This window comes from Salvelinus fontinalis, unplaced genomic scaffold (genome assembly GCF_029448725.1).
Source record: "Salvelinus fontinalis isolate EN_2023a unplaced genomic scaffold, ASM2944872v1 scaffold_0127, whole genome shotgun sequence".
Classification (NCBI taxonomy): domain Eukaryota; kingdom Metazoa; phylum Chordata; class Actinopteri; order Salmoniformes; family Salmonidae; genus Salvelinus; species Salvelinus fontinalis.
In genome coordinates, this window is record NW_026600336.1 from 186,380 (window position 1) to 204,151 (window position 17,772).

Sequence of the window (17,772 nt, forward strand, 5' to 3'; positions counted from 1 at the left end):
CCTGCAGAGATGGTGGGTCCGCCATCTGAACATGCTTACCCAGTTCGGTGGAAGAGAGCGCTCTAATAAAACTGTCCCGTGCCAGCTCGTCTTGCACCCCAATCGGCATAGTTGCATAAGCCCGCCTGGTCAGGCTCAGAATACCACTTGCCAACGCCTTTAATGATTCCCCCTGAAGTCTCTTTTTGTTACACAGTTCAATACGCAGCATGTTGGGCTGCGCGTCGCTGCCGAAACGGCCCCCCAATGCCTCCACTAGCGCACCGTAGTCGCCCCTATCGCCCGGGGCTAGCGTTAGCAGGCATTCCGACGCCTCCTCCGCCAGGCTCAGGGCAAGCTGTAACGCTTTCGTCTCGTCAGACCACCTCCCGGCTCTAGCCAACAACTCGAATTGAGTGAAAAAAACTTCCCATTTACCTTGTCCATTGAACTTTGGTAGTTTAGCCGCTACCGTGGCTAATGGCAATAGGTCGCCGCCATCTCTGTTTACCTTAGCAGGCCCAGCCATTTCCGCACCCGGTGACGTCGATATCCCCGTCGCCGTGACGTCAGCTCTCGAGCGATGCGAAGGAAAACCCGCCAGTTCTGCCATCTTGCTGACTGACAATTTAACTCCCGCCATGTGGCTCTCCAGCTTCCCTACGGCAGTCGCCGCCTGACCCTCCCGACCGGGTACCCCCGAGCCCACAACGGACACTTTGTCCGACTCTTCCTTAATTTTCCGCCTCGCCCCAAGCGACATGACCGTAGATGCGAGTCACGCTAAAGCCAACCCGGCCTATACTGAACAGCTAACTCGCCTAGTCACGATCCCGTAGTTCGAAAGCACTTCTGACACCAATGTAATGACCCGGCTGGGTCATAAAGGGAAAAGAGACGGACTCTAGGTGTGCAGGTCAGAACACAGGTTTATTCATAAACTGGGCTATTGTTCCGGCCACAACCCACGCCGCTAAATGCCGAACGTACACAATGTTACCCTGTCGGGTCAAGAGTCACTCTCATAGGAACAGATCAAGGCACGAACAGAAGAGAGAGAACAATGAGACAGTAATCCCTATTTATGCATTTCCAAATCCCGCGGTATTACCCATCATACCCCCCCAACCTTTCCATCTGTCCTGACATATTCAACCCCTGCTAGTAGCCATGAGAACAATAACACACCCACAAACACAGAACACAATACCGGGTCGTTACAGTATTATAGTTTCATTCACAGTCAATGGCACAATCCATTCAGCATTTACTGCATTGCATATTTCCACAGAATCAACAAAGAATTCTTCCATCTCCTCGACTGAACCTTTTTCTTTGTAGCCTCAGCTTTGCAGCATTTTGAGAAATGATTATTTTTCCCACAGTTACAGGATTTGCCATATGCAGGGCATTTTTTTGGCTTGTGGATAAATCCACATTTTCCACATGTAGTGTTTTGATTTCTGTCTTTTGCTTGTTTTTGTAAGGCGTTGTGCTCCTCTTTTTACAGCTCTTTAGCTTGTGCTCTGGTGGTTTCAGCTGCTCGACACATATTCACTGCTTTATCCAAAGTTAAATCTTGCTCACGCAGCAATCTCTCCTGGAGTCCATTATCAAGTATGCCACAGACTATCCTGTCTTTCACTAGAGTCTTTCAGATTTTCAAATTCACACGTTTTGCTCACTGTGTTCAGCTCAGCTAAATACTGGTCAAAACTGACTCCCTGTTTCTGATCATGAGAAACTAGCACAGTCAATGTCAAGTTTGCCTCATCTAGCTGAAAGCTACTGTAAATGTCCAATGCACCCTCTCCAATAACATGCAGAAAAAATGGAAGCTTTCAATTTGTCATCTCCCCCTGCACCACTAGCTGCTAGGTAGATATTGAATCTCTGCTTAACGTTTCCAATTGTCAGCTAAATTGCCTGTTAACTGCATAGGAGTAGGAGGACTAAGGCTATCCATGACGGAGAACAGGAACAGTGTCAATTTCTCTTACGTATGTTGCTCATCAACTTGCTCATCAACAGATTCCAATGCAGCCTCGCTCTCGCTGCTGTCGCTCTTGCAAACTAGCGTCTTCGTCTACTCACGTCACTTGACTTGTGGTAGAATGTTACATTTTCGTCGCGGACATTTGCAGAGTTACTCCTTTCTTTTCTCTGTCGTCATAGCGACTACCAATCTGACACCATCTTATGTTTGTTCCTTATATAATGACAAACCGGGGCGTAGGTTCAACTACTTTTAATGAACATATACTTCAGCTGGAACACTCCATGTTTAGCCATGCAAGGCATTCTTTAACCAACTCCCTCGCCCGCATAGCCTGCTGGGTAACGTAGTCTAAATGTTATTAACACAAGCACTTGAGTTTTAGTTTATACATTTTGAGGAATCTCCAGTTTCAAGATTCAAAACATCAACATGGGTAAGCTTTTACTTTTGATAAGAGGCAAAATGGTGCAATTCGGTTGCATCCACTAACCACGTTTCAATCCACAGTTTTTATGAGAGTAAGGTCATACTGTATTTGTTTTAAATAATCACAACAGCTGTAATGGAAGGAGGAAGTTCCGGTAAAATGTTTACAAATGCAGACAGATCATTTGTTTGTTCGACTTGGTGGGATCTTTTTGTGTTGGTGAAATAATGCGAGAAATGGTGGTGGAAATACCTTAATGCGCAAATATTCATATAATAACCATCATAGGGAGTCACTACGACTCGGGAAACCATGCAGTTTACTGTATTTGGCTACAGATGAAATAAATGGTGATGAACTGAACCACTACCTGGGCTTGTGGAGTCTACTGAGTGCACGGTGATGAGCTTGATGCTCCTTTACAATAAATATCAATGGTTTTATTCTAGTGACATGATGATCAATGCTTGACTGAGTTTGACAAATAAAAACATTCTTGCTCTTCACAATCTCATAATGTAGCATACCTGCACAGCCTATCCGCATTGTATCTGTGAGACGTTGGCAAGTGCGCACGAGCCAAAAACAGTGAAGGCAGTCACATTTGCTATTTAACGCAACAGTTGTGACAACTATCGGTAGAGTTGAAAATGCGATGCAAACATTGAACTTTCGATTTTTATTAGGTACGTAAAAACTAAAGGTGTAATATGCAGAAATCGCTGGTTGGATTAACTTCTAATAGTTTGCCTAATTTCAGTTTGTGACAAAACAAGCAGCCATTGTGTAGAGAACCAGTGTACCATATAAACCCTGACATATTTTCCATAACCAAAAATATTGTACTTTCAGCGGTATGAAGCTGGTGTAAAAAAAGGCAAAAACTAAATTTAAAATATGGCATAGAAATAGTGCACATAGACCAGACTGCTTCTTAGTCTTGCTTTCAATGAGTGACAGATCTATAACTAACATTTCTATGTGAATTTGGCCAGTCCACCGAAAAAGTTATATATTGCAGCAACAAGTCCATTTGGAGGAGACACACAACTGGTGGGAAAACGTGCATTTTAGCGGATTTTAGAATAGTTGCATGAAAATCTAGCTAGAGTCAATCAAATGTATTTATAAAGCCCTTGTTACATCAGCCAATGTTACAAAGTGCTGTACAGAAACCCAGCCTAAAACAGCAAGCAATGCAGATGTAGAAGCACTCGGCAAGGAAAAACTCCCTAGAAAGGCCGAAACCTAGAGGAACCATGCTCTGAGGGGTGGCCAGTCCTCTTCTGGCTGTGCCGGGTGGAGATTATAACAGAACATGGCCAAGATGGCCAGCAGGGTCTAATAATAATAATAATCAGTGGTTGTAGAGGGTGCAACAGGTCAGCACCTCAGGAGTAAATGTCAGTTGGCTTTTCATTGCCGATTATTCAGAGTTAGAGACAGCATGTGCGGTAGAGAGTCCAAAACAGCAGGTCCGGGACAAGGTAGCACGTCCAGTGAACAGGTCAGGGTTCCATAGCCGCAGGCAGAACAGTTGAAACTGGCGCAGCAGCATGAACAGGTGGACTGGGGACAGCAAGGAGTCATCAGGCCAGGTAGTCCTGAGGCATGTTCCTGGGGCTCAGGTCCCCAGAGAGAGAATTAGAGGGAGCATACTTAAATTCACACAGGACACTGGATGAGACAGGAGAAATACTCCAGATATAACAGACTGACCCTAGCCCCTCCGACACAAACTATTGCAGCATAAATACTGGAGGCTGAGACAGGAGGGGTCGGGAGACACTGTGGCCCTGTCCGACGATACCCCCGGACAGGGCCAAACGGGCAGGATATAACCCCACCCACTTTGCCAAAGCACAGACCCTACACCACTAGAGGGATATCTTCAACCAGCAACCTACTACCCTGAGACGAGGCTGAGTATAGCCTACGAAGATCTCCCCCACGGCACGAACCCGAGGGGGCGCCAACCCGGACAGGAAGATCACATCAGTGACGCACCCCTCCTAGGGACTGCATGGAAGAGCACAAGTAAGCCAGTGACTCAGCCCACATAATAGGGTTAGAGGCAGAGAATCCCAGTGGACAGAGGGGAACTGGCAAGGCAAAGGCGGATCGTCGCTCCAGTTCCTATCCGTTCACCTTCACACCCCTGGGCCAGACTGCACTCAATCATAGGACCTACTGAAGAGATGAGTCTTCAATGAAGACTTAAAGGTCGAGACCGAGTCTGCGTCTCCCACATGGGTAGGCAGACCATTCCATAAAAATGGAGCTCTATAGGAGAAAGCCCTGCCTCCAGCTGTTTGCTTAGAAATTATAGGGACAGTAAGGAGGCCTGCGTCTTGTGACCGTAGCGTACGTGTAGGTATGTATGGCAGGACCAAATTGGAAAGATAGGCCCATGTAATGCTTTGTTGGTTAGCAGTAAAATCTTGAAATCAGCCCTAGCCTAAACAGGAAGCCAGTGTAGAGAGGCTAGCACTGGAGAAATATGATCCATTTTGGGGGGGTTCTAGAGCATTGCAGTAGTCTAATCTAGAAGTGACAAAAGCATGGATCAATTTTTCTGCATCATTTTTGGACAAAGTTTCTGAATTTTGCAATGTTACGAAGATGGAAAAAATATGTCCTTGAAATATTCTTGATATGTTCGTCAAAAGAGGGATCAGGGTCCAGATTAACGCCGAGGTCCAGTTTTATGAGATGACTGTACAACCATCAGTATTAATTGTCAGATCAAACAGAAGATCTCTATTTTTCTTGGGACCTAGAACTAGCATGTCTGTTTTGTCTGAGTTTTAAAAATTACGCCATCCACTTCCTTGTGACATGTCTGTCGCACATGGGTGTCCTTAGTATACAACTCTAAAGTCTGACTAATAGTTAAAGCTATTTCACAACTGGTGCTCCAGTTAAAATATTCTGTCATATATTTATATTATTAGATTTGTCATTATGTGTTATTAGATTTGATTTGAAATGTATATGTAGGGGAGAGTGGGGTAATTTGAGCCACTCTTGTTTCTAGAAAACCATACACAAAATGAATCATTTGACCAAATATTTAGGAAGGAAGAAACCACATGGAAAAAGTGGTAAGCAAAGTTGGACCCCCAAAAATGATTTTGTGTCAGATTTCATCATGCTTGTATCTAAACCAAATTAGATCATTTTAAGATTGTTCTATACATCCTGATAAGCTTCAATATGAGGTTCTAAACCTAGCATGAAAATGCAGCCTTGTAGTTTTGTGGGCTAATATAGTCAAAATGTTTGCCTTGGGGTAAATTGAGCCAATGGCCATGTGGTAAGTTGAGCAAATTGAAATGTTTTCTTCCCAGGCATAATGCAAGGCATTATCGCTGGGATATGAGGTAACAACGGGGCCTGGCCTGAGTAAAAACAAAAGCACAGTGTTTGTTGGGCCTACGTTAAAAGGTGACTCAAATGATTAAAAGTTATTGTGTTTGGGAAATATAGTTAAAAAGGTAGTGGTAATATTTCATTTAGTACAGAAATGTTTAGGTGGCACACCTTACCCTGTCCCTCAGCTCACCTTACCCCATACCCGGGATACACAACATCCTGAAATATATGTAGATATATTTAATAGAACGATTACTATATTTCCCTTGACAGAGTGATGCTGAATGTTTAAGAAAATGGCTTAACTTACCCCACTCTCCCCTACCAGAAATCTATACATGTTGTGTTTTTGGAATATCACTGCTAGCTTACAGGGCTTGTACTAATATACACTTCAGCTTGGGTTTGTCTTGTGTGGTCTGTGCACTCTGAATTGAATCTCACGTGAATTGTCTTGTTTATAGCCTATGATATGAAGGTTGATGCTACTTGTACCTCATAAAGCTGTAAGTAGTCTCTGGCAACTCTTACAAGTACTAAAATATAATAAGTTCTTATACAAACATTCATTTCCTAACAGGATCTCACGAAATGGCAGAAGAACTGAAACACATGAACAAGTATAAGTCCATCATAAAGCGGGTGGGGCGAAACCATGGAGTGGCGCCATCCGTCATAGCTGGTATCATCTCACGAGAGACCAGGGCTGGGACAGGAGCAGGACTGGACAATGGTTGGGGGGACAATGGAAATGCATTTGGACTCATGCAGGTAGGCACTCAGTTTTGCAGGTACATTTGCTATACTGTTGTTGGCAGACAAGAGAGCCTGTCTCCTATTTCACAATGCAATGTCAGCGGTGTCAATAGATTTCTATTGATTTCATTTTTTTAGGTTGACAAAAACTATCACCGTCCACGGGGGAGATGGGACAGTGAGGAACATCTGAGTCAAGCAACCGGGATTCTCGTTGATATAATCGGATCGGTCCAGAAAAAATTCCCTTCGTGGACCGAAGAGCAGCAGCTGAGAGGTATAGCCTACCATTTGACCCGCCCTTCCAGCCAATTTTTTTTTTTTTTGGGGGGGGGGGGGGGGGGGGTAGATTGTAGCTTCCATCACTGTAATTGTCTGCATCATTTCCAATTTCCAATTCCAATCCAATTTGGGGGTAAAAATATAATCTGTAAATAATATCCTTTCTAAACCAAATTTTCTCCACCCCCACCACCCCTCCCCCAGTTGGAGTAAACTAATGGAAAACAGCAGCTAGGCTTCTACTTCCATCTTAAACATTCATTTTAGATTTTACGAACACAATGTATTTTACAATAGTTATCTTTTGTTTGTTTTTAATCCCATCCTTCAGATATCCTCAATCCCTCCTATCTATCTCTGAAGACAATCCAGTTTTGATTTCTACTTGCCATATATATTTTTCAAATGTGCTGTGATGTTTAACAAAAGTTCTGAACCTTTCTATTCTCATAGTCTCTACAGATTGTAAACCAAAGATAAAAAGCTTTGCTAAAAGTGTTATTTTATTGATCGATTTGACTAGGACTTTTCAAATCACCCAGCAGTGCTATTTGCAGAGGTAGCTCCACGTAAATGTTGCAATTCTTCAGCCATTCCTGAACCTTTGATCAAAAACAAGATACACTGCTCAAAAAAATAAAGGGAACACTTAAACAACACAATGTAACTCCAAGTCAATCACACTTCTATGAAATCAAACTGTCCGCTTAGGAAGCAACACTGATTGACAATAAATTTCACATGCTGTTGTGCAAATGGAATAGACAAAAGGTGGAAATTATAGGCAATTAGCAAGACACCCCCAAAAAAGGAGTGATTTTGCAGGTGGTGACCACAGACCACTTCTCAGTTCCTATGCTTCCTGGCTGATGTTTTGGTCACTTTTGAATGCTGGCGGTGCTCTCACTCTATTGGTAGCATGAGACGGAGTCTACAACCCACACAAGTGGCTCAGGTAGTGCAGCTCATCCAGGATGGCACATCAATGCGAGCTGTGGCAAAAATGTTTGCTGTGTCTGTCAGCGTAGTGTCCAGAGCATGGAGGCGCTACCAGGAGACAGGCCAGTACATCAGGAGACGTGGAGGAGGCCGTAGGAGGGCAACAACCCAGCAGCAGGACCGCTACCTCCGCCTTTGTGCAAGGAGGTGCACTGCCAGAGCCCTGCAAAATGACCTCCAGCAGGCCACAAATGTGCATGTGTCTGCTCAAATGGTCAGAAACAGACTCCATGAGGGTGGTATGAGGGCCCGACGTCCACAGGTGGGGGTTGTGCTTACAGCCCAGCACCGTGCAAGACGTTTGGCATTTGCCAGAGAACACCAAGATTGGCAAATTCGCCACTGGCGCCCTGTGCTCTTCACAGATGAAAGCAGGTTCACACTGAGCACATGAGCACATGTGACAGACGTGACAGAGTCTGGAGACGCCGTGGTGAACGTTTTGCTGCCTGCAACATCCTCCAGCATGACCGGTTTGGCGGTGGGTCAGTCATGGTGTGGGGTGGCATTTCTTTGTGGGGCCGCACAGCCCTCCATGTGCTCGCCAGAGGTAGCCTGACTGCAATTAGGTACCGAGATGAGATCCTCAGACCCCTTGTGAGACCATATGCTGACACATGCACATTTGTGGCAAATGCCAAACGTCTTGCACGGTGCTGGGCTGTAAGCACAACCCCCACCTGTGGACGTCGGGCCCTCATACCACCCTCATGGAGTCTGTTTCTGACCATTTGAGCAGACACATGCACATTTGTGGCCTGCTGGAGGTCATTTTGCAGGGCTCTGGCAGTGCACCTCCTTGCACAAAGGCGGAGGTAGCGGTCCTGCTGCTGGGTTGTTGCCCTCCTACGGCCTCCTCCACATCTCCTGATGTACTGGCCTGTCTCCTGGTAGCGCCTCCATGCTCTGGACACTACGCTGACAGACACAGCAAACATTTTTGCCACAGCTCGCATTGATGTGCCATCCTGGATGAGCTGCACTACCTGAGCCACTTGTGTGGGTTGTAGACTCCGTCTCATGCTACCAATAGAGTGAGAGCACCGCCAGCATTCAAAAGTGACCAAAACATCAGCCAGGAAGCATAGGAAAGCACCAAGGAATCAGTACATCAAATCTCTTCTCAACAATTTTGCAATCTATATAGCACAGCTGTCAATTTTTGGGTCCTCAAATGAAACTGCTCAGAGTTTGATAGAGATGATCAGTCACACATTTAATACAAACTTTATTATGCATTATACAACTACATAGAGTACATGACTACATTACAGCCTGTTGTGTTTGTTTTTTCAGGAGGATTAGCAGCCTACAATAAGGGGCTGGATAATGTCCACTCATACAGCGAAGTGGACAAGAATACCACTGGGGGGGACTACTCCAAGGATGTTCTTGCCAGAGCTCAATTTTACAAAAGCAATGATTATTAAAGTCAACTCAGTGGTTACCTCCAAGTCTTCAATTAAGACCATTGTGAAGAAAATTACATATCCTCTACTATCTCATCGACACTTAGGCTGATGTTTAATAGTTAATTATGATCCATTAATCCAGTTTTTACCAATCCTTGTCCTGTGGTGCACATTTTTTCTTTTGGCCTAGCAGTAACACACTTGAGTCAACTCATCATCAAACTTTAAGTTGGGAAGCACAGATTTATAACGTTCTAGTTCATGTGATTTTCCAATGTAATGAGAAATGTTTCTGACCTATTTGTGCTCCCTGCGATTGTCTTGCACCATCACTATGTATTGAAATAACATGCCAAGCTACAACCTTAAATTAAACGTATTATTACAGTCTTTTGTTGTTGACCTCTGAAATAAGTATCAGTGTGACGGAAATCTGGTAGCAACCCCAGTCATGTCACGGAATCACACATTGACTGACTTGTCAAAATAACATTTTACAGAATACACACTCTATTTCTTAATTTGGTAACATTTATTAATTGTCAAAAAGTAGTGATTACATTGCTGATTTCCAATGTTTATGTAGTTTAATCTGTGATAAACAGTATTTTTTTTAAATAATTCAAATGAATGAAATTTAGGCTACCCATTGATTCTTGTAGAATATCACTTACATGAATACACGGGTCTTCCACTCAATGAAGAAATACAACCTTACATAGACAATTACATCATTACACCTAAAGATACACTGAGTGAACAAAACATTAGGAACACTTTCATAATATTGAGTTGCACCCCCTTTTGCCCTCAGAACAGCGTCAATTTCTCGGGGCATGGACTACAAGGTGTCGAGTGTTCAAGGATGTTGGCCCATGTTGACTCCAATGCTTACCACAGTTGTGTCAAGTTGGCTGGATGTCCTTTGGATTGTGGACCATTCTTGATACACACGGTGAAACTGAGCGTGAAAAACCCAGCAGTGTTGCAATTCTTGACACAAACCGGTGCACCTGGCACCTACTTCCATACCCTGTTCAAAGGCACTTACATCTTTTGTCTTGTCCATTCCCCTTCTGAATGGCACACACACATAATCCATGTCTCAATTGTCTCAAAGCTTGTAAATCCTTCTTTAAAACCTCTTAAGGATCGGACCTTTTTTCCAAATGTTCGCCTAAAATGACATACCCAAATCTAACTGCCTGTAGCTCCAGACCTGAAGCAAGGATATGCATATTCTTGATACTGTTAGCAATTTGTTATTCTTCAATAACACAAACTCCAAAGAAAATCAGGGGGAGAAAAATAGGTTTATTCAGAGGACAAATCCAGATGTTATGCTGGGAGGTAGATGTTCAGTCTCCCCTGTCCTCAGCTTTTCCCCACTGAACAAAGGAACAGGATGCCATTTATAACCCCCCACCCTGGCCTGGTTTGACCAATCAGAAATCCTTGCAGTACAACTGACCAATGGCCGAATAAGTATCCTGCCCCCGACTCAATGTACAGAACGTAGCACATGTCACTGAGTTCAAGAGTGACATTCCACAGATCCCAAACAGACGTTGAACTGAAACCCAACTCCTATTTACAATTCGCTATTGACCATTAGTACTCTAGTACTCTCGTCCACTCATCCTCTGTGTTGTGTATTTATCTTCAAAATATTCTTATATTCCTAGACCATTTAAAAATATATATATACTGTAGATAAAACGTCTTTTTAGAAAACATTAAAAATAGACAGAATAAAAAACATTATCAGCAAGCATAAAATCATTTACATTAAACACCTACTTGCCGTTGCAATAAGAAATAGATTTCACACAAAGTTATAGAAAAGAGGTATTAACAAGTGTGATACCACATCGGAGAGAGCATGGTTCATTACAGCACCGAGGACAGTTACCACGGGCACATTGACCACAATCCTGAGGCTTCGTGCGATGATGAAGACCCTTATGATCCCCACCACATTCTGGTCAACACCACTGACACCCATCTCCAAAAGGACACGGTTGATGAATCTTATGATATCCACTATCACATAATCGTCAGATTTTAGCAGACAAACATCGGGCAATAGCACACTTGATAACCTGAATGAGAATAAGAAAAATAACCACAACTCCCACTATTGGAAGTATCATGCTCACCAAAAAAACTTCCCCATGTACCGAATGTTGAAGACAACCACATGACTAAGCCTAAATCATCTGGATTGGAATCATAATATTTAGCGCCCTCAGTCCTGATCTTTTGGATTAGGTCAGTTATTTCCTCAGAATTATCAGGAATGTAACTACAGCATTCAGCACCAATAACAGCACATGTACCCCATTGAGCTGACAGAAGATAATCAAGTGCCAAACGATTTTGCATCGCCACAGTCTGAATGGCAACCATCTCAGCTGTAATTAACTCAACTATACTATTAGCTACGAGTTCCAAAGGGTTAGCCATATTAATAACTGTTTTAGAAATACCACAAGATAGAAAAGCAATCGCAAAGAATCTCTCCGTTTCTGTAATCACACGTTTATGATGGTGTGATAAAGGAGAATTAACTGAATGCCTTACATATCCCAAATAACACAATCCTTGTAGTAGAGTTCTTAAGCTATCTAGAACAGTATAATTTTGGGGGTGAAGACAAGTGGATGGTTCTATAAGGTTTTCTGGAGAGCACATTTTCAGAAAGTGTCCCACTTTGCCAAAACTCAACCTACTTAAAATGAAAAAATATCCTTCACATATTTAGTGGATGTAGATTCTCGTGTTATACATAGACTAATAAGTGGTCCTTTGGAAATGTGGAATAATACTGAACAAAAATGTACTATGCAACATGCAACAAATTCAAAATAGTTTACTGAGTTACAGTTCATATAAGGAAATCAGTCAATTTAAATTAATTCATTAGGCTCTAATCTATTGATTTAATATGACTGGGAATATAGATATTTTTTATTTTTTATTTTTTATTTCACTTAATTTCATTTTATTCACTTTATTTCATTTAACCAGGTAGGCAAGTTGAGAACACGTTCTCATTTACAATTGCGACCTGGCCAAGATAAAGCAAAGCAGTTCGACACATACAACAACACATAGTTACACATGGAGTCAATAATACAGTAGAAGAATAAGTCTATATACAATGTGAGCAAGTGAGATAAGGGAGGTGAAGGCAAAGAAAATATATATATAAATAAATAAAAATATAAAAAAGGCCATGGTGGCGAAGTAAATACAATATAGCAAGTAAAAACACTGGAATGGTTGGTTTTCAGTGGAAGAATGTGCAAAGTAGAGATAGAAATAATGGGGTGCAAAGGAACAAAATAAATAAATAAATACAGTAGGTAAAGAGGTAGTTGTTTGGGCTAAATTATAGATGGGCTATGTACAGGTGCAGTAATCTATGAGCTGCTCTGACAGCTGGTGCTTAAAGCTAGTAAGGGAGATAAGTGTTTCCAGTTTCAGAGATTTTTGTAGTTCGTTCCAGTCATTGGCAGCAGAGAACTGGAAGGACTGCATCTGTTGGTCAGATTTACCTTTAAAAAAAAGTAGGGGAGTGGATCAGAAAAACAGTCAGTATCTGGTGTGACCACCATTTGCCTCATGCAGCGCAACACATCTCCTTTGCACCGAGTTGATCAGGCTTCTGAATGTGGCCTGTGGAATGGTGTCCCATTCCTCTTCAATGGCTGTTGCTGTATATTGGCGGGAACTAGAACCCGCTTTCGTACACGTCGATCCAGAGCATCCCAAACATGTTCAATGGGTGACATGTCTGGTGAGTATGCAGGCCATGGAAGAACTGGGACATTTTCAACTTCCAGGAATTGAGTACAGATCCTTGCAACATGGGGCCATGCATTATCATGCTGAAACATGAGGTGATGGCGGCGGATGAATGGCACAATAAAATGCGATTGATTCATTGTCTGTAGTTTATGCCTGCTCATACGCAACATGAGGTTAAACAATTTTATTTAAAAATTAACATAAAATACCATAATTACCGCCATCATAGTGCACTTTGTTCACAACATTGACATCAGCAAACTGCTCGTCCCCACACGAGCACGCAGATGACCTTCCCTTAGACCGTTTCTTACAATTTGTGCAGAAATTGTGCAAATTCTCTAAAACAAGGTTGGAGGTGGCTTATGGTAGAGACATGAACAGTCAATTATCTAGCAACAGCTCAGGTGGACATTCCTGCAGTCAGCATGCCAATTGCACGCTCCCTCAAAACGCGAGACATCTTTGGGACTGTGTTGTGACAAAACTGCAATTTTAGACAGGCCTTTTATTGTCCCCAGCACAAGGTGCACCTGTGTAATGATCATAATCAGCTTCTTGATATGTCACACCTGTCAGGTGGATGAAATATTTTCGCAAAGAAGAAATTCTCACCAACAGGGATATGAACACATTTCTGCACAACATTTGAGATAAATAAGCTTTTGTGTATGGAACATTTCTCCGAGCTTTTATTTCAGTTCATGAAACCTGGGACCAACACTTTGCATTTTGCATGTATATTTTTGTTCAGTATATATATATATATTTTAATAGTGGAAGACATCTGAAATCTATGATCATAGTGCCCTCTACTTGTGACAGGCAAAATTGAATCTGATATATTCTATAGTTTTAAGACAATAAGATGATTCTGTAAGGTAATTTCAGAAAGTGTCCCACTTTGTCAATACTCACCCTAGTTAAAATGGAAAAATATCCTTCATATATTCAGTCAGTTTATCTACTGTCTACTCTGTCATCTTGTGGATGTAGATTCTCGTGTTATACGTAGATTAATAGGTGATCATTTGAAAAGGTGGAATTATACTGAACAAAAATGTACTACGCAACATGCAACAATTTCAAAGACTTTACTGAGTTACAGTTCATATAAGGAAATCAGTCAATTGAAATAAATTCATTAGGCCCTAATCTATTGATTTCATATGACTGGGAATATAGATATGCATCTGTTGGTCACAGATACCTAAATAAAAGGTAGGAGCGTGGATCAGAAAAATTTCTGTTTGAAATATTGAGGAAATGAAACAGGGAAATGAAAGACAACAAAAAGCAGAGTGAGACAGTAGCTGTGTAGATTGATACACCTGTCAGAACAAACCCTTTGAGTCATACATACAAACAGCCATGGAATTGAAATAGCCATGGAAAAAGTACACAATTTCCCCTTGTAATAAAGCAAGTCATGCAATACTGTGTTTAGAAACCCTAGAGAACAAGCAAATGATTCTCTACCAAAACATTTTAAAACAGGGGTTCCACCTCACTTTCAACTACTTACTATTTTTGAGCAACTTTGTAATTACTTAGCATGTTAGCTAACCATGCCTCTAACCCTAACCTTAACCCTTTTAGCTAGCCCTCCCCCTAACCCTAACCCTTTTAGCTAACCCTTCTCTTAGCCCTAACCCTTTTAGCTAATCCTTCTCTTAACCCTAACCCTAGCCTAGCTAACGTTAGCCAGCTAGTCAGAATTCGTAACATATGTTTTCCAATTGTAACATATTGTACGTTTTGGAAATTCGTAACATATAATACGACTTGTAATTCATAACATACGAAACGTAACATAGCATACTAAATGGGGACATACATAAATTAATACGTACCATACGAAACGTAACATTTCGTACTAAATGGAGTGTCTCGGAATAACGTACAGAATAATACGAAATGCTCTGAGACCAGGTTGCAAATATTAAAAGTATGCTAATCAGGCAGCCAAGTGAGGCTCTTTTCACCAAAAAGAGCCTTTCAAAAAAGGCTGTTTGTTCGCGAACGACCCATCACTAGCAGCTATCCATGCTTGGTTATTTCTGGACAGAGCTGTGACTTCCTGTAAATCAAGCACACAATAGAGAGAGGAAATCCTTGTACACTATATATATATAAAAAAAACTCTAGCAGAGTTTACATTGCACACTGTCCATGCACAAACAGATTGGTGGATATAATTGAGGCTTCAGTTTCAGGGAGAAAGAAGAGGTGCGACTGTGTGAGGAGGAAGTCATTAACTGTTACATTTTTGCGACAGGTTCTTGCAAAAGCTCCCGGCTGCGCTTAGTATATCATTTTGAGTATCCAGTTTTAAGAATTTCAAGAGAAAACATAAAAATGGATAAGCTTTATTCAGTGCTGTCAAATGGTGCAACTGTGTTTAATATTTGTAAAATAGCTTTAATAAATTTGTTACGTGAAATCTCAATTGGCCCAAGGGGGTCGCTGCATCATTCGTGGGGGATGACATGTTTACTGTTGCCTTGTTACTTTACAATCTCTATTTATATAAAGTGATAGGTTTGGTTTCTGAGCTTTAACTATTATTAATCATTAGTTATAAAAGAGACATGAGGGGTGCCATAATGAAGCTTAGGAGGGGCTGAGTGCAGGGAAAATGATCACATGTGGCACTACTGATAAGGGTAGGAACCGTTTAAGGCCCATATCACTCAACTCCCTGCCTAGCAATAATGATGCAATGTTTGGCGATAACGAGGAGACTCCACCCAAAGTGGGGTATGTATACTACCACGGATGAAACCATGTTTTTGTCTAATACAAAAACATGTTCATATTCCCTCTGCGAAGAATAAACTTGGTTTAAGCTTTCATAGTGTCTGTTGAGTTTTTACTCTGAAAATTAGAACCTAACAAAGGGGTGCATGCATCTGAGAGAATGTCTGATGATGATAAGAATGACGTAATGAAGTACAAGGCCATTATCAAGAAGGTGGGGCAAAAGTATGAAATAGACCCAGCTGTCATCTGTGGCATCATCTCAAGAGAGTCCAGAGGTGGGAGAGCAATATGGGACAAGAATGGTTGGGGGGAACTATGGAAAATCCTTTGGGTTTATGCAGATAGGCACTCAGATTATAATTAATTGATTGGCCAGAGAATTCCAGTCACTTGGGTCGTATTCATAAGGGCAGGCAACACAAAACATTTCAGAAAACAAAATAAAAGGCAGCTTTCTTATTGGACAAATCCAGGTAGTCCCTCTGTTTTCTTCCGCTTGGTGCCTAATGAATACATCCCTGGTGTCCAAGGTATGAATCAGGCCCTCGAAGCCCAGATTCGAGAGCTATGAATGGAATTTATAGGTTAATAAAGTTGTTAATCTTATTTCCGTTCGCTTTTTTGATCCTGAGTGCCATGTTTGAATGAGATTACAGTGGTGGCTGGTGGAGGACCTATAGGAGGACCATTGTAATGGCTAGAATGGAATTAATGGAACAGAGTCAAATGTGGTTTCCAGACGTTTGACACCGTTCCAATAATTCCATTCCAGCCATTACAATGAGCCTGTCCTATAGTTCCTCCCACAATCCTCTTCTGATTACAATGTAAGTGAAGTGCTGTTCATTGATTTCCATCATATTTCCTAGGTTGATGTTACTCCAAACGGTGGCAACCACACTCCAAAGGGAGAATGGGACAATCAGGAACATCTCAAACAAGGCACTGAGATTCTCATAAATTTCATCAAAAAGATCCAGAGAAAGTTTCCTGACTGGACCAAGGAGCAGCAGCTGAAAGGTACGACGTTTGATACTTCCTGGACTAACCAAATTTGTGGCCCTTGTCAAGAACATTTTAGCCTCTTATGGAAAGCATTGCTAAAACCTACCTTGTTTTTACCCTCAGATGACGTGTTATTTTGACTAATATTATTGTACTGCCAAATCTCATGAGAAAATGGACACCTACACTACAAGGAAGGAATTCCATGATGTTGCCTTAATACATTGCATAATGGTTATTAAAAGTAAACTGTGGGACCTACCATCCTTTTCAGCCAGACCATTCTAACGACATGTCCTCTGCTGTCTGTGTAGCCTAAATGTATCTGCAGGTTAGACCATACAGACTTGATTAACAAACAGTTAACAATATGTATTTTTGTTTTTGAGACAGGCAAGCAAATCAAAAAGTTAACTTTGTAAAAATACTATAGCAACCTTAGTACCATATAATGACAGACATTTTAAAGGATCTCTGTTGTCAAGACCCCATGTGTCAATAGGGGCATCCGTTAAACAGTAAATCAACATTGTATGGCCTTAGGTTGCATTGCGTTGTTTTCAGTAGCCCGATCTCATGATCAATGTTAAATTCACAAAATGGTACACACAATGGAATAGGAAGGTTTCATTTAATGCATTTGTCTAACATTCTAGTTGCTTTCAATTGACATGAAGATCATGCAACAAGGAATGTTACCCGCTTTACAAAAAGTACAGCTTTTTCTAATCTATTGGTATTTTATTGGAGTCCTACATCAATATGCTTTGAAAAAAATAATTTAAAAAAGAACATTGAGTCATAAGAGGCATGCAGACTTCAGGCAATAAAGACTCATGTAACACGTCTCCACAACTTTTTGGAAGTTTTCTTTATTTGATTTGTCTCCAAAAAAATCCTGAGGTATTCACAATATAATGGCATTTATTCTGTTTGAAATAGAGGAAATTTAACGGAAAATT

General features: G+C 41.5%; 1 protein-coding gene and 1 pseudogene across 3 annotated transcripts; both read left to right on the plus strand.

Moving 5' to 3' along the window:
- Positions 1-1,999: 1,999 nt before the first annotated feature.
- On the plus strand, positions 2,000-9,619 carry LOC129843368 (lysozyme g-like). 3 transcript variants are annotated; one of them, XM_055912075.1, is made up of 4 exons: positions 2,000-2,411; positions 6,361-6,551; positions 6,675-6,813; positions 9,114-9,619. In XM_055912075.1, exons 1-4 carry the CDS (start codon positions 2,408-2,410, stop codon positions 9,245-9,247), a joined length of 468 nt encoding a protein of 155 aa, XP_055768050.1. In that variant the 5' UTR covers positions 2,000-2,407; the 3' UTR covers positions 9,248-9,619. The 3 variants fall into 3 exon arrangements, with proteins under 3 accessions (XP_055768050.1, XP_055768051.1, XP_055768049.1); XM_055912076.1 differs by lacking the exon at positions 2,000-2,411 and adding an exon at positions 2,597-2,804; XM_055912074.1 differs by lacking the exon at positions 2,000-2,411 and adding an exon at positions 3,014-3,091.
- Positions 9,620-15,680: 6,061 nt separating this feature from the next.
- On the plus strand, positions 15,681-17,772 carry LOC129843382 (lysozyme G-like; annotated as a pseudogene).